Source organism: Epinephelus moara, chromosome 1 (genome assembly GCF_006386435.1).
Source record: "Epinephelus moara isolate mb chromosome 1, YSFRI_EMoa_1.0, whole genome shotgun sequence".
NCBI classification, from domain to species: Eukaryota; Metazoa; Chordata; class Actinopteri; order Perciformes; family Serranidae; genus Epinephelus; species Epinephelus moara.
In genome coordinates this window covers 27,456,124-27,479,339 of record NC_065506.1, presented here as the reverse complement: position 1 = coordinate 27,479,339, position 23,216 = coordinate 27,456,124, and the positions used below count along the sequence as shown (strand labels likewise).

General features: G+C 42.0%; 2 protein-coding genes across 3 annotated transcripts; one reads left to right on the top strand and one right to left on the bottom strand.

The window, feature by feature from the left end:
• Positions 1 to 518: 518 nt before the first annotated feature.
• On the top strand, positions 519 to 10,263 carry ctr9 (CTR9 homolog, Paf1/RNA polymerase II complex component). 2 transcript variants are annotated; one of them, XM_050047124.1, is made up of 23 exons: positions 519 to 676; positions 2,538 to 2,636; positions 2,736 to 2,975; positions 3,065 to 3,182; positions 3,267 to 3,356; positions 3,836 to 4,092; positions 4,196 to 4,303; positions 4,386 to 4,622; positions 4,710 to 4,928; positions 5,138 to 5,321; positions 5,412 to 5,500; positions 5,601 to 5,786; positions 5,970 to 6,057; positions 6,145 to 6,293; positions 6,379 to 6,495; positions 6,586 to 6,731; positions 6,837 to 6,908; positions 7,322 to 7,457; positions 7,610 to 7,756; positions 8,576 to 8,727; positions 8,812 to 8,902; positions 9,015 to 9,127; positions 9,204 to 10,263. In XM_050047124.1, the coding sequence occupies exons 1-23, from the start codon at positions 632 to 634 to the stop codon at positions 9,682 to 9,684; spliced, it is 3,564 nt and encodes a 1,187-aa protein (XP_049903081.1). In that variant the 5' UTR covers positions 519 to 631; the 3' UTR covers positions 9,685 to 10,263. The 2 variants fall into 2 exon arrangements, with proteins under 2 accessions (XP_049903081.1, XP_049903071.1); XM_050047114.1 differs by lacking the exon at positions 519 to 676 and adding an exon at positions 695 to 830.
• A 1,813-nt stretch (positions 10,264 to 12,076) lies between these two features.
• On the bottom strand, positions 12,077 to 22,087 carry eif4g2a (eukaryotic translation initiation factor 4, gamma 2a). The gene is made up of 22 exons (XM_050050442.1): positions 22,064 to 22,087; positions 20,945 to 21,094; positions 19,755 to 19,861; positions 19,572 to 19,628; positions 18,509 to 18,634; positions 18,264 to 18,366; positions 18,043 to 18,171; positions 17,877 to 17,943; positions 17,628 to 17,779; positions 17,329 to 17,439; positions 17,062 to 17,244; positions 16,803 to 16,944; positions 16,063 to 16,226; positions 15,862 to 15,969; positions 15,593 to 15,703; positions 15,396 to 15,500; positions 15,094 to 15,309; positions 14,717 to 14,972; positions 14,351 to 14,555; positions 14,038 to 14,246; positions 13,815 to 13,936; positions 12,077 to 13,228 (listed from the first exon to the last, which is right to left on the bottom strand). Exons 1-22 carry the CDS (start codon positions 22,085 to 22,087, stop codon positions 13,163 to 13,165), a joined length of 2,913 nt encoding a protein of 970 aa, XP_049906399.1. The 3' UTR covers positions 12,077 to 13,162.
• Positions 22,088 to 23,216: the final 1,129 nt, after the last annotated feature.

Here is a 23,216-nt window from a genome sequence, read left to right as displayed (position 1 = left end):
CCCTCTCCCACCCCATCCTCCTCCTCCTCCTCCTCCACCTCCTCCTCCTCACCTCATCCCTCTCCTGCCAACATGCTGCCCTGCTGAGGTCTCTGACAATGATGCAGTTAATGGATTTCAATTGAAATTCACCAGTTTAACATATCAAATGCAGTCTGCCAAGCCTTTCTGACACATTTTAAACATGCATTTCCTTTGTAAATCAGTGTGTGGCAAAGGATATAACTCACACTCCATTAAAAATACTGCTAGTGCTACTGAAACTATTGTTTCTTACAATATTGTCGCATTTCTTTTAGCTACCTGTTGAGTTTGTGATCAAAATTGATACCGAATCCCGTCTGACTAACAGCAAACCAACCTAAATTGTCCCAGGATACGCTTAATGTATATTGTCATCGAAATGTTTCTTGTGTTAGTACTTTTACTTACAATTTTAACCGTGTTTCCATCAAAGAACATCGTGCGTTCACCTCTAGGCGGAACACTTTTCAGGATCCCCATGAACCTACCCGGACACTATTTCCGTTGCACCGTCCGTATGGAGTAGCTACAAACAGACAACGGACCGGAGATTTTTTTTTATTTTTTATTATTAATCTAACTCGGGGTGGATTTTTCCTCGGCCAAGATGTCTCGGGGCTCTATCGAGATCCCTCTACGGGACACAGATGAGGTAAAAGTCGCCTAATATGNATGGAGTAGCTACAAACAGACAACGGACCGGAGATTTTTTTTATTTTTTATTATTAATCTAACTCGGGGTGGATTTTTCCTCGGCCAAGATGTCTCGAGGCTCTATCGAGATCCCTCTACGGGACACAGATGAGGTAAAAGTCGCCTAATATGTAAATTTGATTTATTGTATTTGTTTGACGAAGTGAACCTCGCTGTGCTGCTAGCCGCTCATGCTAACTCTAGCTAGCATTAGCTAATGTTCCTTAGCGGAGTACTTAACGTACGGTAATGTCAGCGTGAGGTATTTACATGTTTGTAAATCGACCCGAAACGTAAACACCAGAAGTGTTTGAAGCACTAAATACAGAAGTAACTTAATAAAAGTCAGCAAACATTATTGTCAGGCTCAGGCTCTAATGCAAGTTAGTAACGTGAGGTTAGTTGTTGTGATGTTTCCTGTCAGTGTCGCTCACATGTAGAGATTTTAATTTAAGAACTTTCCTTATTTTGTCATATAGTTATAATGTGGTACGTTAAGCTGCAACAACATCTGTCACAATCTTAACTCTCTAAGCATCTTTATATATTTATATCAAGCTAAGATGACATCAAAAGTGTTGAAACATCTGGATCTTAATTCATAATAGCAGTGAATGCAATGGTCGCAGTGTACATATTTTAATATTGTGATGTCAATATATACACAGCACGCTGTTGTGTTTGTGGTGATGTTGAGTTGCATTGCTACTAACTATACAGAGATGTTTATTATGTCCATTATATTGATAAATGCCCATAAAACATATTGGAAACACTTTTTCAGTAACTCACAATACAATTAAATAGCAGCACAGCCTCCAATATGACTTTAAACTTGCATTAGCATCTCTTTAAAACCCTTGTAACAAACACTGATCTGATTTGTTGCAGTAGCTGGTGTATTAGACTGTATAGTTTAAGACAAGTGTACCTAATTAACTGACAGCTGAGTGTATATAGTGTGATATAGTGTGTTTTCTGTAAAATCAATGGAAAAAACTGCTTAATGAATAAAATACTAAGACAGGAATGTCAGCTTTGGAAAATCCAGTATTGTTATAAAGCAGGGATACTCAACTTGCTTTGCCCAAGGCCCACTTCTGCACAATGACAGGAAGCCAAGGGCCAGTTAAACAAACAATAACATTTATCAGATAAAATAAATAAACCAGGCAAATCCAGTTGCTGCAGCCTCACATAGGTTAGGTGTACACAGGGCCGTTTCTTGGATTTGAGGACATTTGGGGCATAGCCCAGACCCTGGATCATCCTTTGGCTCTTTTTTTGTTTCATTTTTAGATAAACACGCTCCATTTCCATGTGTTTTTATGCACTCTGGCACCTTCTATACATTCAAAGTACAAAAAATTACCAGTATGAATCCATTTATTTTATATTGTGGATTAGAAAATGGTTGGCGTGCCACCCTATCATGGGCTAAATTTGTGTTACTGCCTTAAAGCATTGATTTTCAACATCACTTGTAATGGCCTAATATACCCAGACATGTAACAGGGATAGCCACCACAGGTATCTAAATAAGTATTTGTATAAGTAACTGAATATATTCTAATTTACATATTTGCATAGAGATTCTATGTGTGTGTAGCATGAAGGGGCTACATCTTACATCTAAACGGGCAGTCCTGAAATGAACCTTGTAACCTTGTATAAATGGTGACAGTTGACAAATGTATATCGTTTCACAGTTTGCATTGTTTTATCACCAAACCCTCATTCATAACATGCTTAATGCCGCATGGAGTGTGAGTTGAGTCAGACGGGTATGCTCAGTAACTTGAATAAATCATATCTTGCAGGTTATCGAGCTTGACTTTGACCAGCTGCCAGAAGGAGACGAGGTCATCAGTATCCTGAAGCAGGAGCACACACAGCTGCACATATGGATCGCTTTGGCGGTGAGTCAGTGGCGATACCACAGACAGTGGTTATATTTATTACTGTGATGTAGAATGCTAGCTTCATGAATAAATGTGTGTACTCTTTGCCTTTTTCAGTTGGAGTACTACAAGCAGGGCAAAACAGAAGATTTTGTCAAGCTTTTAGAGGCAGCACGTATCGATGGAAACCTCGACTACAGAGACCACGAGAAGGACCAGATGACCTGCCTGGACACATTGGCAGCTTACTATGTCCAGCAAGCTCGTAAAGAAAAGAACAAAGATGCCAAGAAAGAGCTCATCACACAGGCCACGCTGCTCTATACGATGGCAGACAAGATCATCATGTATGATCAGGTAAGAAAAAAGTGACGATGAAAGAAAACTGTCATGACCTCACCAATTTTGCATCAGAAGTAAATATATAATGCTCTTTGCTCACTCAGAACCATTTGTTGGGACGAGCCTGTTTCTGCCTGCTGGAAGGAGACAAGATGGACCAGGCTGACGCTCAGTTCCACTTTGTGCTCAATCAGTCCACCAACAACATCCCTGCTTTGCTTGGCAAGTTAAAAATTGAAGATAAGAGATTAATCCTGACCACTGTGATTTATTCACTGAAATAATGACATGGTTGTTGTTCAACAGGTAAGGCCTGCATCTCCTTCAATAAAAAGGACTACAGAGGAGCACTGGCGTACTACAAAAAGGCACTTCGTACAAACCCCGGCTGCCCAGGTAAACACATTACCTGTATCCACGTCCTCCTCCTGATGACTGTGACATTATTACTGTTTACTAGAGCTGCAACAATTAATAGATAAGATGTCAACTATGAAATTAACGACCAACTAATTCAGTAATCGATTAATCTCTCTGATTAAATTTTGAAGGAAAAAAAGTCAAACTTCTCTGATTCCAGCTTCTTTAGTGTGAATATTTTTTTGGCTTCTTTCCTCCTCTATGACAGTAAAATGAATATACTTGGGTTGTGAACAAAACTAGACATTTGAAGATATCACATTGGGCTTTAAGAAAGACTGATTGACATTTTTCACAATTTTCTTACACTTTATAGACAGACAGCTAAATGATTAATTCGGAAAATACTGGACAGATTAATCAACAATGAAAATAATCATTAGTTGCAGTTCTCATAAAAAGAGATGCATCATAGATTATTCCTCACCTATCTTCTGTCTTGTTCTTGTGTCTAGCTGAGGTGAGGCTGGGGATGGGCCACTGTTTTGTCAAGCTCAACAAACTGGAGAAGGCTCGACTGGCGTTCGGTCGAGCACTGGAGCTTAACTCCAAATGTGTGGGAGCTCTTGTTGGTTTGGCGGTGTTAGAGCTCAACAACAAGGAGGCAGATTCCATCAAGAATGGAGTTCAGCTCCTGTCGCGGGCCTACACCATCGACCCCAGCAACCCCATGGTGCTCAACCACCTCGCCAACCACTTCTTCTTCAAAAAGGTGCTTACTCGTCTGGTTTGTCGTTGAAATATTGACACAGATCAAAATCGGTGTGTCATTTCACTGTATTATTTACACCTGTGTGTTCTCTGTTTTCTATCAGGATTACAGTAAAGTGCAGCATCTGGCCCTCCATGCTTTCCATAACACAGAAGTCGAGGCCATGCAGGCTGAGAGCTGCTACCAGTTAGCTCGCTCGTTTCACGTGCAGGTAAGATCCTAACTGATCCTGAGGCAGCTGACTGTTTGTTCACATTACGTCTCTGATGTCTCTGTTCTCTGTTTCTCTTCAGGAGGACTACGACCAAGCGTTTCAGTATTACTACCAGGCCACTCAGTTCGCCTCATCCACCTTCGTGTTGCCCTTCTTCGGCCTGGGGCAGATGTATGTGTATCGAAGAGACAAGGAGAACGCGGCACAGTGCTTTGAAAAGGTCTTAAAGGCCTACCCCAACAACTACGAGACTATGAAGATTCTGGGCTCCCTCTATGCAACATCTGACGATCAGGAAAAGAGAGACATAGCCAAAGTATGTATCCAGTACAGGTTATTTAATCACAGTTCTAATAATGTGGCTTATTAAGACGCTTGACATGCCACTGTCTTTGCTCCTTAGGGTCATTTAAAGAAGGTGACAGAGCAGTATCCAGATGACGTGGAGGCGTGGATCGAGCTGGCTCAGATCCTGGAGCAGACCGACATTCAGGGAGCGCTGTCCGCATACGGCACAGCCACCCGCATCCTGCAGGAGAAGGTGCAGGCTGACGTTCCCCCTGAGATCCTCAACAACTTGGGGGCTCTTCACTTCAGACTGGGCAACCTGGGAGAGGCCAAGGTAGCTATCAGTATACAGCACAGCTTATATAAACATAACACCCTTAAACAGCTACGTTCACTTGAGAGTTTGTTGGACATACATTAACACGTTTCTTTCATTGTGGTATTTTAAGTTTATAAATGATCATGAAGTGTGCAGGACAATGTATGTTTCGCATAAACACCAGTGGTATTTAAAGGATGGATCCTGTCTTCTCTCCTCTACAGAAATACTTCCTTGCATCTCTGGATCGGGCCAAAGCTGAAGGGGAGCATGACGAGCATTACTACAACGCCATTTCTGTCACCACCTCCTACAATCTGGCCCGTCTGTACGAGGCAATGTGTGAATTCCACGAAGCTGAGAAACTCTACAAAAACATCCTGAGAGAACATCCCAACTACGTGGACTGTAAGCATGTGACATTACACGATAGAAAAAGTGAGAGCAAGAAGAAAAAAAAGTACATTGTGAAGAATTGTTTTGATTTTTGGTCCACAGGTTATTTGCGTCTCGGAGCGATGGCTCGTGACAAAGGAAATTTCTACGAAGCTTCTGATTGGTTCAAAGAGGCCCTGCAGATTAATCAGGTCTGTCACGTGTTGTGTGAATATTATAACATCAGAATTCAGTAAAATCAGATGTCCGTATCTCTTCAACATTATCTGATGCTCGTTCTGTTTGGTGCAGGATCACCCGGATGCCTGGTCCCTGATAGGGAACCTTCACTTGGCCAAACAGGAGTGGGGGCCGGGTCAAAAGAAGTTTGAGCGTATCCTGAAGCAGCCGTCCACACAGAACGACACCTACTCCATGCTGGCTCTGGGTAACGTGTGGCTGCAGACGCTGCATCAGCCCACCAGAGATCGGGAAAAGGTGCAGACACATGTTTATTTCTGTAATCATCTTGCTTATCTGATGGAGCGATACTGCTTGTCTTCTCTTTAAGTTTAGCTGAAGTTTTAATATTATGTTTCATACAATGTAATGATTTATGATGTATAGATCTAATATAATAGATCCCCAAATAGAGTAAATGTATTTTTTTTGTCTTGACAGGAAAAGAGACACCAGGACCGAGCCCTGGCAATATACAAACAAGTCCTACGAAATGACGCCAAAAACCTCTACGCTGCCAATGGCATCGGTCTGTAGAAATTAAATGTTTTTTTATTCTTTTTAGTCCTTCTGCTGTGTATGTGTGAAGTATTTAACATCAAGGCTTTGTGTCCAGGTGCCGTGCTGGCCCATAAGGGCTACTTCAGAGAGGCTCGTGACGTGTTTGCGCAGGTGAGGGAGGCCACGGCAGACATCAGCGACGTCTGGCTGAATCTGGCTCACATCTACGTGGAACAGAAGCAGTACATCAGCGCTGTGCAGATGGTGAGGGCCTCACTTGTGATTACCTATAAAATAATTGTGTTGATGTTTTTGTCTGTGCAGTTGAGTATTTTATTCTGCTTCACAGTATGAGAACTGCCTGAAGAAATTCTACAAATATCAGAACACGGAGGTGCTGCTGTACCTCGCAAGGGCGCTCTTCAAATGTGGGAAACTCCAAGAGTGCAAGCAGATGCTGCTGAAGGTAACATGAGGAAAAAACTGACAGGCTTTTATTTTATGCTACATTATGAGGGGAGTTTAACTTTGTCCTTCTGATGTGTTTTCAATCAAGGCCCGTCACGTGGCGCCCAGCGACACAGTGCTGATGTTTAACGTGGCCCTGGTGCTTCAGAGACTCGCCACTCTCGTGCTGAAAGATGAGAAGAGCAACCTGAAGGCTGTGCTCAGCGCTGTGAAAGAGCTTGAACTGGCTCACAGGTATTAGACTTAATTTATACCTCCTCCTCCCAGTGTGATCCTCTGGCAGTCCAGGGCTTAATCCTGCAATTTTATTTCCTCCTCCTCCACCTCTTCCTCACACAGGTATTTCAGCTACCTCAGCAAGTCTGGAGACAAGATGAGGTTTGACCTCGCTCTTGCCGCCTCTGAGGCCAGGTCAGTGTGAATTTATTCTCGTCACGATTTAGAAACATGCTGTTTTTTATTTGTTTTTAAGGATCAGGTAAAATACTGAAACTGCCTGTGTTCTGATGTTATAATATTTATACTGGAGTTTTTAAATTCATCTGATGTCAAATATTCCACCCATATTGGCTTTTAATTGTATGTGTGTATTTTTTTAAAGGCAGAATGAGGGATATAAAATAAGAAAATACAGGCAGTGGGCAGATAAATACACAGCCACATACTTTTAGTGGGCCATTAGTGGTAATTGAGAGGGATTACTCAATACATTTTTTTTTTTAATTAGGAAAATCGGTCTGCCTTTAAGCTTTACAATTATTAAATTAAAAAAAAATAAAAAAATTTAAGCCTTATACGTTGGTGGGTGTGTTGTGGGATTGCAGGCAGTGCTCTGACCTTCTGAGTCAGGCTCAGTACCACGTGGCGAGAGCCAGAAAGCAGGATGAGGAGGAGAAAGAGCTTCGGGCCAAACAGGAGCAGGAGAGAGACCTGCTGCGTCAGCAGATGTTAAAAGAACAGGTACTTATGGTGCTACCACCAGGAAACCAGAGAAGGTTTTGGTAGGAACAGACCATGACTAGGTTTCTTTCTCTTTTTTTTGCATTGCATTTTGAGCCACAATAAAGCCCTCACCATTAACTGGTTTGCCTGTCACCCTTAAATCTTGTCAGGAGGAAAAGCGGAACAGAGAGGCAGAGGAGCAGAAGAAGCTCCTGGAGCAGAGAGCTCTGTACGTGGAGAAGACCAAGAACCTGCTCACCTTCGCAGAGGGATCAAAGGAAATGGCCAAAGAAAAGAAGAAGAGTGGTGGAGGACGTGTGAGTGTTAGCACTGATAACAAACTCCACAGCTGGTTAAGGGTGCTTTCACACCTGCCCTGTTTGGTTCGGTTCAATCGAACTCCAGTTGGTTTGCCCCCTAAGTGCCAGTTGTCTGGCAGGTGTGAACACAGCAATCACACTCGGGTGCGCACCAAAACAACCGGACCAAGACCTTCTTGAAGAGGTGGTCTCAGTCCGGTTACAAATTAACTCTGGTGCGGTTCGTTTGTGGTGAGAACGTGTTCCGACCTCGATCTGAACCAACTGCAGTCACGACACATTGTTTGGGTTAAACATGAGCATGTTACAGTCCTGGAGGATTATTAATGTGCACCTCCTCCTGTACTGCCTTAATATGCACATTCAGCACATCCAATGCATCAAAACATTGTTTTCTAGTTGGAGCCGCACCTCGTTTTCAAACTGTATGGTTGGACTAAAATGAACAATGACAGCAATATAGTCCACGATGAGCAGCGCTAAAATCAACCTGCGTAGTTGTCCCTCCATTGTGACATTAGAAAGTCACATTTATCTTGCAAGTGTACTCTTCTTCAACGTTTTGTTTACTTCCTGGATTTTTCCCTCATGGAAGTTCTGACCAATCAAGAGCAGCTTTCTCGCGCAAGACATTTGATCTGGTCCGCTTGTAAATGCTGCTGTGAGAACACGAACCAACTCTAGGCAAGTATGCAACTTTGTAACAAAATGAGTCCCTGATTTGGACCAAAGCGAGACAACTCTAGGTCTGAAAGCACCCTGAGTTGCACTGTATGAAGCCTGGATGACAAAGTTGTTGTGTTTTTTGTCTCTAAGCGCAAGAAAGGCGGCGACATGGATGAGTTTGTCAACGATGACTCTGACGAGGACCTGCCACTGAAGAAGAAGAAGAAGAGGAGGCCCGGCAGTGGCAGCGAGCAGGAGGAGAATGAGGATGGAGAGAAGAAGCCACGCAAGAAGAGAAGGAAGTGAGTCTGCTACACTCGCGTTCATTTGGACTGCTGAACATGGCACATAAGGTACTCACAGTAGATTTCTGTGTTTCATTACAGACCCACTAGAGGAGATGACAGTGATGACGAAGAAGGAGGATCACGACCCAAGAAGCAGCGTAAACAAAAAGAGCGCAAGAGGATTGAAAAGGTCCTTTGAGTTTTCTTTGATTTGTTCTTTTATTGTGATTTATGTTCTTGAAATCCTTCTGATATTAGTTTCTTTTTGGACAAATTTATTTACATCTTTTTATTGTTTGTAGCCGCAGCCTGAGCGTCTGCCTCCGTCTCTGAAAGGAAAGATCAAGTCTAAGGCTATCATCTCCTCCTCTGAGTCCTCTTCAGACGAGGATGGCCTGAAAATAGCTGAAGACAGGTAAGAGCATGAACTTTTATTTGAGAATTTACACTGAAACAACAGAAAATTGATAAGCTCACTTTCTCCCATACAGACATCAAAGAGACAGTGGCTCAGGATCTGATGACGAGGGCGACCACAGGAAGCGTATTGCGTCTGACAGTGAGTCCGATGGAGGTAGGAACCGCTCTGGCAGTGAGGCCGGCAGCCCTCGGCGCGGCAGTGAGGCCGGCAGCCCTCGGCGCGGCAGTGAGGCCGGCAGCCCTCGGCGCTCCGGCAGTGAGGCAGGCAGCCCGCGACGCTCTGCGGGCTCTGAGGACGATGAGTCAGGCAGCTACCGTCCAGTGAAGAAGAGGAGGGTGCAGCGGCAGTCCGACTCGGAGCAGTCGGACAATGAGAGCAAGAGGAGTCAGTCAGGATCCGACGATGAGTCCCGGCCTGGTTCCCCCGTCGCAGTGTCCGACCGGGGATCAGACAGGGGATCTGAGGCGGGGTCAGACAACGAGGGCTCCCCACGCCGCTCTGACAACGGCTCTGAACGCGAAGCCTCCAACAACGACGACGACAGCGATTAAATCCTCCTCACAGACTTGTCCCATGTTAACGCTGAGAAAACTCTCCACATCTGCATTTTTATTTTCTATTAAAAGCAGGGATTTCTGTCTGTACCATATTTTGGAATTAGCCTAGAGAAATGTAGTTTTTTTGTTGGCACAGCCACTGGTGTATTCCTCCCGTCTTACTGGAATTATCTTTTCACGGATGCTGTGTTTTGTTAAAGATGTTTTCTGTAAAGACAGATCAAATTGTTTGAAACGAACTTAACGGTGTAAACATCTATTTTCTATCTCAGATGGTCAGACCAGACACTGACCCAAAAATGGGAAGATTCTTCAACACAATATCAAATAAAAGAAAACGGAAACAAAGAATTGTGTAACGTGGATTGTTTCAGGGCTTGGTAGTAACGGATTACATCAGGGTTCCCATGGATCCTTAAAAATTCTGAAAAGGCATTAAATTAACTAATCTGCCATGTAATATGTATTCAGTTACCAACGACATCATGGTAACATTGTCCAATTAGAAAAACAGCATCAACTTAATTGAAATGGTTCTTCTGTAGTGAAATGTCACTGTGAATACTGATAAGCATATGACCCTGCTGATGATACATGTACTGATTTCTAGCATATGACCCTGCTGATGATACATGTACTGATTTCTCCAACTAACTGAAAGTTGTTGCAATTGGCTTTTAAGAAAATTGCACATACACTCACCGGCCACTTTATTAGGTACACCTTGCTAGCACCAGGTTGGACCCATTTTGTCTTCAGAACTGCCTTAACTCTTTGTGGCATAGATTCCACAAGGTGCTGGAAACATTCCTCAGAGGTTTTGGTCCATATTGACATGATAGCATCACACAGTTGCTGCAGATTTGTAAGCTGCACATCCATGATATGAATGAGTTCCACCACATCCCAAAGGTGCTCTATTGGATTGAGATCTGGTGACNAAGCATATGACCCTGCTGATGATACATGTACTGATTTCTCCAACTAACTGAAAGTTGTTGCAATTGGCTTTTAAGAAAATTGCACATACACTCACCGGCCACTTTATTAGGTACACCTTGCTAGTACCAGGTTGGACCCATTTTGTCTTCAGAACTGCCTTAACTCTTTGTGGCATAGATTCAACAAGGTGCTGGAAACATTCCTCAGAGGTTTTGGTCCATATTGACATGATAGCATCACACAGTTGCTGCAGATTTGTCAGCTGCACATCCATGATATGAATGAGTTCCACCACATCCCAAAGGTGCTCTATTGGATTGAGATCTGGTGACTGTGGAGGCCACTGGAGTACAGTGACCTCACTGTCATGTTCAAGAAACCAGTTTAAGATGATTTCAGCTTTGTGACATGGTGCATTATCCTGCTGGAAGTAGCCATCAGATGATAGGCTGTAGGCTGTGGTGTATAAGTGATGCTCAATTGGTACTAAGGGGCCTAAAGTGTGCCAAGAAAACACCACCCACACACCACCACCAGCAGCCTGAATGAGTGGTTACTTGAGTTACTGTTGCCTTTCTATAATCTTAAACCAGTCTGGCTATTCTCCTCTGACCTCTCTTTATGGACCATCCTCTGTAAACCCTAGAGATGGTTGTGTGTGAAAGTTTCTGAAATACGCAGACCAGCCCGTCCGGCACCAACAGCCATGTTACATTAAAAGTCGATTAAATCACCTTTACTCCCAATTTTGATGCTCGGTTTGAACTTCAGCAGGTTGCCCTGACCATGTCTACATGCCTAAATGCATTGAGTTGCTGCCACATGATTGGCTGATTAGATATTTGTGTTAACAAGCAGTTGAACAAGTGTACCTAATAAAGTGGCTGGAGAGTGTGTGTCATTTGCATCCCTCGATGTGACACAGATTTAAGTAATAAATTAAAAAATATTAGAATTAATGAAATGGGGTAGTATGGTTATTCAACTCATTCAATTAATTTTCCTCCAGACACAAAACTCTAAAATAATAAGTAAAATTAGTGTGAAGTCTTGATTATCAAAGTTTTAAAGTGTCACTGAGCCTCAGTACATACTGGCAGGATGTTATGCAGTGAAATCATATCTGTCCCAAATGTTTTCTGGTTAAAATAAGTACCTCTGCACGTCCTGGACCTACATGAAGCCAAGCACGTTTTCTGTTTCGAGCCAAGGCGACCTAAAAATAAGGACCATCATGTGGTATAAATTGTGTTCTGTCAATGGTTGGATGCATTTCAAGAATGTGTAGTCTTTGTAGGAAGTCAGTCCATCTGTCATATGTTAGAGTACTCATGATCCACCCCTTAACAACTTACTTAACCTATTAAATGTTATTCAAACTAGATTTTCAAGACATGCAAGTAGAGACTACAAATATTTCAAGAAAATCTCCAGGACAACGACATGACTGTTAAACTTTATTTAAGGTTGATCTGTAGTTGTACACTGAACTTCTTGCACTCAACATTACAGTGACACCCCAAGAGAAGGAAAAAGTGTACACATACAGTACATTCTCTGTAATTTCATGAAGATAAAAAAGACCATTTAAAAACTTGACAAATATGGCAAACCAACATAAAACTTCCACACATGGTGGTGAACAACTGTTGCACAGGAAACTAAGCTTTGGCTGTCTCGATGTTAAAAACAGAGACATTCAAGTATAGTCCGAGATACATTAGAGGTATATCCATATGAGTTGATAAATTAAAAAGGCCACACAGTTTCATTCCTTACAGCACAAAAGTTTTGTACATAGAAAAAGCTCTTGATTCATTAAACTAAATGTGGGAAACCGAACTCACACTGTACAAAACCAAACAGCCCATTATTGTTAGTCAAATCCAGATTGTTAGGAGTTTTCAGACAAAACGGTCTGCTCAGTCTCAAGCACAAGAAAACCATTATAACTACGGCAGCCAACAACTGCAACTTAGGATTGTTTCGACAAATCAAGGAAAAGTGTATCTTACTATTGCAACGACTCAAGATGTTGAGCAAAGTGCATCTAAAATCTGATTTAACAAATGCAGATAAAACAACGAGAAAAGTCTCTTTGCAATACGTCAGAGCATTTTCTCTTTTGTAAACAGTTTGTAAGTAAATAGTTATGGCAGCACTTAGTGACTCCTACTAGATGTAAAAGGTGATAAAAATGGGTCAGGTTTTGGTGCTGGTACAGTTTCCTGCAAAATACTGCCTACAATTAAAGAAAACACAGCCTGATAAGTATATAAATATCTGCTGATGGACATCAAATTAGATTGAAAATTAGAAAGATAAGCATAAATATAATATGACTATCATGGTGGTGATGCTGGCTTGATCTGGTAAAACATCTCTTAGTGGAATGAATTTGTAACAGTGGTTGGAAAATACTCATAAAACAAGAAGAGAGGAAAGAGTGAGGGTTGACACAGAGAGGAGCACATGGAGATAAGTTAAAAAAATCATTGCATCCTGATAACACATGGCTTTGGCCTGTTCCTCAGTAATCTTCTTCCTCAGATTCCTCTTCTTCTGCGGTCTCCAGCCAGGTCAGCCACTGGTTCACCTGCACCATAAACACAGTATCTCCATTAGGCTGAGTTATTCATGGTGAACTAGTAACTACATGTAGCACAACACATATTTGAAGCAGCTTTAGACAGTGAGTCAGGCACATTAGTACCCCAGTTTCTTAAGTCTTAATCGGGATATTTACATAGAACAGAGGAACCTGGTTATTTTGTACTGCCGCTATGTGTGGAGACATGACAAGGGCCAGGCTGGAGTCATATGACGCCAACGATCACCCCTCAAAAGAGCTAATGACCCAGTGGCAGGGGTGGAGATCTACATGAGAGCGGTCAGTTCAACATCTGCCTGATTAGCACGATCTAACACAGCAGTGGAGGCTAACATCCAATACCGAGCAATTTAACAGCCCTAGCAAACACCCACAATTAATGATATGTTAACAAGGGTCAGCTATCAGTCACAAAATAAATGTCTTAATTAGCAAACCTAATCTGGGATACTGGACAAACCTGATCTTAACCAGGATACTAGTGCGCATGTGTGGAGCTGCTGTTCACTGTCAGGGAGCGGTTTCGAAATTGTACAACCAAAAACATTGTTATCGATGTGCATAAAATTACCTGAAATAATGCTTTTCCTTTCCCTGGATACTCTTGGGTGATATCTTCTTTCCATGAAAGGAAGGCTTCTTCTTCGATTATTTCCATGTCGTAAAAGTTCACAAAGTAGCGCAGCAGCATACCTGGAAAAGCAGAGTAATCATTAAGCTTCTGAGCCAAACTTTGACATGTTTTCTGACTTGGGCCTGAGCTGCGACACTCAATAACAAGTGTGTGTACATACCTTTGGGGAAACCCTTGGTATTGCAGTGGACCTGCAGGGCATACAGCGCAGCGACTTGCAGGTCGATGTGATCGTGCAGGAACTTCTGCATCACGGTCTTGAAAGACAGCAGCAGCTGCTTCTCCTCGTTCATCTGCTCCTTACTGGGCGCTGAGAGCTGGTCTTCATCGTCATCGGGGTTGATCTCATAGGCAATGTACTGCAGGAAGCTGGAAGAGAAGAGAAGATGAGTGTACTGTGAATTTGGAGAGCAAAATATGGTTGTGGTTCAGTGTAATTTATCAGCAGAGGTTGCCATTATCCGCTGTTGTACCTGGTCATGAGGATGTTGACAAAGCCTTTGTCAGTGTGGAGTTTAGGAGAGATGTTGTCTTTGATCCACTTGTAGATCGACTGTGGAGAGGGATCTACTTTGATCTGCTTCAGCAGCTCCTTCTCCAGTTTCATCAGTGGAAACAAAAAGCTGAGACCTTTGCCCTCCAGAATCTCCAGCATCTTGTCCTTGTTCTGGTCGTTTTCTAAGGAAGTATTAAAAAAAAAAAACATCAGCACCACCAAAATACACTTAGAAATGAAAACTCTCATTAATTTTCTTTGCACTGCATCATTGAAAACTGAGCTGAGAGCCTAACTAATGAGATTAGGTGTAGACATATGGTCAGAGTGGATTTGAACGTACCGGGTAGCATCTTCTGCATGTTGACCTTGCTCTGCTGGAACAGGTCAGCCAGCCAATCGCGGTCCTTCAGTTTAACCATCTGCTGCAGGCAGAGCAAGAACAGTGGGAAATGTGCACCGTCCTCCAGCTGATGGGCCAAATCTGTGATGCTGAACAGGTCAGCGATGATTGCCCGTGCTGCAAACTGTGCCAGGTAGGACTTCACCAGCGGTACTTCTTCCTCGATCTTGGACTGGTCCAGAACACTCAAAAAGGCCTATCGAATTAAAAACAATGATTAGAGATAAATAAGGGCTTTATATTCAGATAGTAATAACATACATGAGTATTAAATATTCTGATTAATTTAAAAAACCTTGAGGGTTTACAAAACTGACCTGCAGTAGATTTTCACCAGTGGCAAGGCCCTCATTGCAGAGTGTAGAGACCAGGGTGCTTGCATGTTCCTTATCCTCATCTGAACGATCAAGTGAAAAGACCACGATCTTGTTCAGCATCTCGGACACAAAGTGCTTAGGAGCTCTCATCTCCTTCACAGCGTTAATTGCGTCATTGATGTTCTTGTTGTTCAGGTAATCTGCCACTAATGTCTCCTACAAAAGGAAAGAACAGTCAGATACAGTGTGCCAGACATGGAGTATATTGTGCATAAGGAAGGCACAGAGTGAGAGAAACTTACAGTCATTTTGTGCAACTCTTCCTTTGTAGGAGGAGCCTTTTTAGTGGATTTAGCAGGTTTTTCCTGAATCGGAGGAGGATTGGTTTTCAGGCCAAGCTGTGGAGCCTAAACAAAGACAGTCAGATGAATATATGTTCCTTGGAACCTGCGATTACCACATCAGTTCAACGCATTTGTTTGAAAGGTAAAAATGTTACCTGTCCAAGAGGGGAACCATGAGCACTTGGAGGAATCATAGTCATCTGTGGCTGCAGCTTTGGCATCTGTTTTTTGCTCAAGATGAAGGACTGTGCTGGCCTCAGACTGATCTGGAGATGTGAAGACAGCGAGTTTAGAACAATACCACTCCACACTCCTCAACTACAGGTGTATAATATTATCAATCTGAATCAATGGGATCCATTTAAATATACTAAACTACTCCGCACCCATACAAACCTCAAGTTATTAATGTAGGTGGACGTACCTCATCAGCATTGACCTTCCCCTTCTTGCTGAATCGTGGCGCCATATCCTTAGACTGCATCTGCACTGAGTGATTCTGCTTGTGGTTGAAAACGGGAGAGCCTTGCCCCTTTGAAAAAAGATGTCAAAGATTTATAGTTAGGCATGATGACTACCTAGAATCACAGTTACAAAGTCCTAAAAAGTTAGATGAAGTATTTACCTGGTTAGGTTTTATATATGGTTTGCTTCCCGTTTCATACTGAGGCTGGTGTGAACTGTTGCCATTTCCGATGTGGCCATTGTAGAGCGGGATTGTGCGATGACGCCCCATTGTAGGAGAATAGTGGTCCTGAATGACTCCTGGACCTGTACCAATGCCACTTCCTGTCCAAAGTAAATCAACAAAAATTAAAAACAGGTCTAGGAAAGACCAAAGACCAATGCTAACTGAGAGGTGGTGTATTGGAGTGTTCAGACTGAATGCAAAGCAAATTTTTTGTGTGACACAAATTAGTGCCTGTGCAAACTGAAATGTTCCAACTTGCGCAAAAAAGATTTTTCGCGACGCTTTGTCGCAAAAGCCTATCAGCGTCAACATTCACTGGGAATCAAAATGGAGGACAAACTTACTGTCACTCTCTGTACGCATCCGGAGCTCTACTACTCAACGTCAGTATTGAGACTGGGCAAAAGGGAAAAGGGCTTGGAGAAAAGTGAGCAAAGCCATAGGTCTACATCATAAGCTCTAGAAATGTGTATTTGTTACTTAATTCCAGCTACCAGTTGTAATTTAATACTACCATAGTTGCCTCTCCTTGTTTGTTAGCAAAACCCTTAGCACAGCAGGGACTCCAGTGGCTGTATTTGCGCAAGTAATGTGAGGAAAAAATTCACTTTGTGTTAGGTCTGAACACACCTTAACTCTCTCTTATCACTCAGGAGATAAAAGCTGTAACATACCAGGCATTTGTCCAAACATATCAGCCAGCCCACCCAGAGTTTCCCTGTCAAACTTGATCCTTGATTGCAGGAAGGAGGCGTTATCCATGAAGAATCCATTCCTCATTCCATCAGTCGGAGGTGGAATAAAAACACCCAGATCCTGCAAAGCAGTTAAAATTCAGTCAAATTCTGAGGATAAAGGCAGATTGTGGACAACTAGATTAGTATACTGTTCATTCTCACGCAGTTCACCCCACAGTGGACGGGGCAGACTGACCTTTACTGCATCCTGACGAACTTGGCTGATAGTCTTTGGTCCGTTTTCAGAATACGCTTTGCGAGCAGCCCATTTGTTCTCTCGCATCTCCACTGTATTCTGCAGCAGGAAACGAATCCTTGACGGCAGTTCCTTGTTGGTCGTTAAGGACTGCATGCGGTGAAAGTACTGATCCATCAAAGACTGAAAGGAGAATGTATTTGTTATTAAATGGAAGAAACGACATTTAAGACAGGGTTATCATTGGGCTGTTTTTCTCATACTCACCCTAGCCTTGTCATGATCAAGCTTAGGTCCCACTGTTTTCATTATCTGACAGAGGCATTCCAAATCTTCACCCATATCCTTAAGTTGGACTCTCTTCTTCTTCTCCAAAAGCTAATAAAAAAAAAAGCATTTAATACAAACTACTATAATTTCTTCCACAACTACGGATATAACTTCAAGCATCTAACTTCCAGGATACATTGGCAACATCATCTTGATTTTGGGATTACACAAGTTATGAATACTAACATGGTTTACGATTACACCTAAATGTGTGAGTGTTATTCGACAGAACTTACTGTTTTGATGCACTTATGAAGGATAGATTCGTGGATGAGGTTGAGTTTGCCAAGTTCTCCAATGAATTTGATGTTGCCCAGCATCTTGATCTTTGCGATAGCACGCTGCTCCTCCTCCTCAGAGGTGAGTGGGTTGTCATTTTTGTCAAAGGCTACGGGGGAAAAGGAGGATAAAATAAGGAACGAGTCATGCAAAACATGACCAAATTTATTTTGTAACCGGCATTGTATCAAATGTATTTCACTTACTTTCAACATTTTTGGCGCGGTTCTCAAACTCATCTTGAAGCTTGGAAATCAGAAGCCGTCTGAAGGTCTGTAAAACAGAATTTGTTCAAAATCCAGAGAGAAAATACCACAGAGTGGTAAAGTGAGACCATATTCTTGTGTAGATCCTGTTGTTAGAAAAACTTACACTATTCTGCTTCTGTGATCCTTGATTTTCTGTTGGGTCCTCAAAGTTTGGTGCATCCTCTGCCAAGCGTAGACATAGTTGAGCGTATAACTGGCTGTACTTGGGCTCTTCGAGGGCTTTGTCAACAATCTAAAGAGAAAGAAACAGAAAATGACAAATTGAGTTACTATTTTAATAGTTTATAGGATGAATACAGGAGTACAGTTTGAGAGAACACTCACCAACAGGATGGTTCCTTTTAAGACAAGTTTTGACTCTACACCCACATTGAGGAGCTCCAGGCATAGTTTGTCAAACTTCTCAGGAGTCAGTTTATTAAGTATGCTAAAGGAGGAGAGGACAAAACATCACACTTCAAAGACAACATACCAACACTAGCGATTCAGGCCCTATCTTACTTAAATAATACTCAAGAATTTACAATGATTTATGTGACTGGGGTGGTGGGATTTAAATGGAAACTTACCCTCGAACTTTTCTGAAGATTGCATCATTTTGCCCTTTCTCGGTGGAGGAGTTGGCATCTCGTCTAGTGCTTCGAGAAGGTACCCATCTCTGAACGCTAGAACCTGGGGTTTTCCCCAGGAACTCGCTGTAATGGACACAAAAACTGTCAATACTACAATACAGAAATATTTAACAGAAAAACGTGACCCTAAACCACAGATTTACAGCTGATTCACAAAAATTAAATGAGGAATTATCTATAGGATAACTTCTTATTCCACCTTAAAACAAACAAACAAACAAAAACCTCAACAGGTAGCAGCGGGCTGCAGGGAGATTGCAAGAGAGTTCAAAGTTGCTGTTGACTATACTGTATGTCATTTCAAGTAAATATCACAATAAGTAATATGTGTTTTCTGTTTAAAAAGAAAAACTGTAGGACAATAGCCAATAGGCTACCCATCCATCATTTAAGTGATTACATCTTTCATATGCTGTCAAGCTCACAGCTGGCATTTACAATGGTTTGTTTGCTTGATGTAACAGAAATGCATATTTAATGGATTCAGTGTGGGCAAGAAGCTCTGATGTTATGAAATGCAACATTCAGTGATGGTCTGACGCTCATTTGCGTCAGACCATCAGTTCATATCAGTTCATATCAGTTAGGACACTGTGTCATTACGGTCCAATCTGGAGCTGTTGTTGAGCCAAGTGGGACATCTAGTGGTAAAGTTCAGTATACCAGTCAGCTGGTATTTGGCTTGATATCAAACCAGTTTAAACCCTTTAATACCTGTCCAACCCTAATGAAAACACCCCTGAAGCTAACATGCTGCCGGCTCTTATGTCATAACATTGACAACACAGAATCAGCCTGAACCACTGCCAGTAATGGTAAAAGGTTATAGTAAACGTTGTAGAAAATGTGTTTTGTCCTCTTCTCCTCTGATGTGTTGACATCAAATAAAAATGCACATGCAGGAGTTTAATCTGTGCCTCATGGAGATGGTGATGGATTTAATGTGTGATAAGGATTACTGGCTAGGACTTTTATGTGAAAGGAAAACTTGGAAAATCACCTGTTGCCGACAGTCTTGGGATAGTGCTGAGGTGCACCCCCACCTCCTCCCCCTACACTGTGATACAAACAGAAAAGGTTTTAACTTTTAAGGATATGTAAGTCTAGGATTTTGTATTAGCTGTTGCAGAGGTTTATAAGTATAACTAGGCCATCTAAGAGTAAGCAGGGTAGTGTTTAATACCTGAAACGAGAAGGACCCCCTGGTGCGACGACACTCTCCACTTTGGCGGCTTGACAAAGTATATCTGAAAAGAATAAAGTTCCGGGAGAGGGGAGGAAAAGAGCGACCTGGAAATAAAGACAGACACAGAAACAATTTAGCTGACGCCCAATGTGAGTAAAATGCATTTTTCATTTCAGCATTATCAAGCTCACTGCAATCAAACGAGAGTAGCATCTGACATAGCATGCCTCGTTTTAACGACTGTTTGGCGGATTTCAGCCAAACTGCTGCGTACATGAGCGCCTGCACGTGTCCGTACAAGTGAATGTGGAAGCTTAGCACATCACTGTGGCTAGTTAGAGCTAGCTCGTGACGTTGGCTGTGTCGACTCGCCGTCTGTTCTCCAGTCGCTTTGTGTCTCGCATTAACGTTACCTTAACTCAACCCTAAACCCCCACCGGTCGTCTCCTCTGAATCATAATCGTGCGCTAACGTTGTCCTGATTTACACACGCTCACCTTATCTAACCCAATGTGACCTCAATCACGGATGGCAGCGGTACAAGGAAAACACCCAAGGGAAAAAACAGGATTACATGTACAATGTTGGAATAACACACGTCAATTTAAACAAGGTCGGTTTGGGATAATCTGGAGTTATATTAAATGGTAAACACTTCTCAGTGTAATCAGAGGTATGCGGGTCAAACTCATATCCCCTAACGTTAATTATAAGATTAACAAAACCGCTGAAAACAAAGGGTGTTTGACGCTAATTTTATTGTCTCTGTGCCAACGAAATCAGTATGAATTCAAATATAAAAAGACTTTATCGTAACGTTAGACCAAGAAGAAAATCCCATCAGCTGATTTTATGAGGTCTTTGTTCTGACACCGGATGTCCACACACAGCGACATCTTGAGTGGTTTTGTTAGCAGGCCGCCGGTAAGCTAACAGCTAATATGCTGTAAACAACTCCTGGAAGCCAGTCGAGTTTTCCACGAAACCAGTTTGGCCCAACCTCTCTGTGTCAGCGGGATTAGGCAACACTAAACCTAAACTTGAGCACCCCGTTAGTATTTCCCCGTTTCAAATATTACACATTACCGACTAAAGACCAACTTCCTACCAAACCAGTCGGTTAGCTCGGTTAGCTCAGTTAGCTTAACGTTAGCCAGGCTAGAAAGACACACAGAGATATATCTCACCTTTACAAAAGGAACGTCAGTGTAATTGTTGTTTCTTCGACCCGGAGAAAAAAAAATAAAGACAGGAAAGAAAGTTGAGCTCAAAAAGTCGTGTTTAAATCTAGAAGGTTTGGTTATATTGCTTGGACACGACGGTTCAGACGGTGGAGGCTACCGGCTACACCGAGGTAAGAATGCTGACTGATCATCTACGTCATGCGGAAACCAATTTTTGTATGGGGGCAGTCTCACACGTCATCATCCCACCCTGCCGACGTCACCTACGAAACACCCATTAACGTTTCGCAATCTGCTCTCACCAGGACAGCATGTCTGGTATCTTACCCAGAGGGTTCATGTTATTTGGAGATGCGCCGCCGGAAATGGAGGACTACTATGATGAACATGTTCATTTTTTTTTTCATTTCATTTTTACTTTCATTTTTATTTCTATTTTCTTTGGCGCTTTATCCATTTTTCTTTACTTGTGTGTATGGGTCAGGCACTGCCCTGTCACATTTCTCTCAGCTGGATATAGAGCAAACAATGGAAGAACTATTTTTGTCGGGTAAAGAAAAATAGAGATGAAAAGTTATGCATGAAGTAATAATTTCACAAATATGGGATGGTTATTCAGAATTTACTATCTCATAAATTTGACCTGATAGGCTATTGTATAATATTGACCTTTCATCTCACAATTTCTTATTTCTCTATTTTTAACTTAATATTTCATAATTGAAATATGAAACAGTGAGTCAAAATTGAACTATTTAATGATTTTGACTTTTCATCTTATTATTGTAAGTCAAATTTATGAGATAGTGATTGTTTCATAACTTTGACTTGCTGTTTTGATTTAACTTCTCGTAAAATGTACTAACCCTCTCACAATTATGTCTTTTCATCTAAATTTTGATTTTGTGTCTCAATATTTTGGGTCAGAGGTTATTAAATGAATGGTATTGTTTCATGATTTTGACCCTTCATCTCCTAATTTGGATTTAATATCTCTTAATATTGACTTTTCATCTCATAACTTTTTCTTAAAATTAAAAGATGGTAAGTCAGAATTGTAGTGTCTCACAACTTTAACTCACTATCTCATAAATTCAGCATGGTTTTGACTAACCCTCTCACAGTTTTGAATTTCCATTTCTTCATCTTGCCCTTTTGTCTATTTTCTTTTCTTCTCCTCCTGGTGGGAATGGCCTTTCATAGAAAAATGACCTCAATTACAGCCAAAAAAAAAAGACTGAATGGATTATAAAGTCACTAGTGAAACTATATTGATCCTCTCAGGGAGACACAATTTTCATGCCCTGCAGGGATATCTGAGCACAGGGTTAACTACAGAGCATTGACTCATGAATCGCGAGGGATTCATTGTTTTTACTCGTGGATGCCACAGAAGGAGGATCGATGGCTGTTGACACAGGACTCAAACCAACCACAGTCAGCCACCCTGATGCTCAAATGGTTTGTGAGCCAGCTAGGAGTGTAATTCTGAATTTATTGGGACATGACTAGATGGTTAAACCATTTACTGAATTTAACCACATGGACTTACAGGCTTATGTCTCAGTCATCCTTGCTGTCTCTGCCCACTCATGTGGGGATATAAAGGGTAAGATGTCTCAACGAGCACTGGCCACATTTGCATGAAGTTGTCACAGATATTAATGCCCCCAGAGGATTCCTAATGGTTCTGATGACTACCTGACCTTTCAAAAGCTAATGGGAAAAATTTCCATAGATCTGGCAGTGGATACTCCTGGCCCCCTCAGGATGAATCTTAATGTTTAAAATGATCACCTGACCTTTGTTGTAGCACCACCATTAGGAAAAAATGTCAACATGTTTTTCTCTCTTTCACAGCAGGGCTTTATAGACTCTTCAGGTTTTGTGTACGACCATAATCTGCTGAGGTCCGCACTTTATTTCATGACCTCATTTTGTTTATCTCACGCACAGTGGAGTAGAAGGTGTAGGGTGTAGCAGTTTCAAAAGAACTCCTGTGGATTGGGTGTATTATTGAGAATATGACACCCGTGTTATTGTTCACACTAACTTGGCTACATGAGTCACTTCCTCCATCTGCCAGTAAATGACTACTGTGAGAGACCAGACTGGGAACGCCTCTCTGTGGCTCAGGTTACACGGTGCTGCCTGTTGTGCAAGATAAGCAGTCATGATGATGAACATAATCCAGATAAGACAGAAACATATCTAAAGAAGTTGGTAAATTCTGTTTCCGGAACTCATGAACTTTTATGGTGCCTCTGAGGAGCTG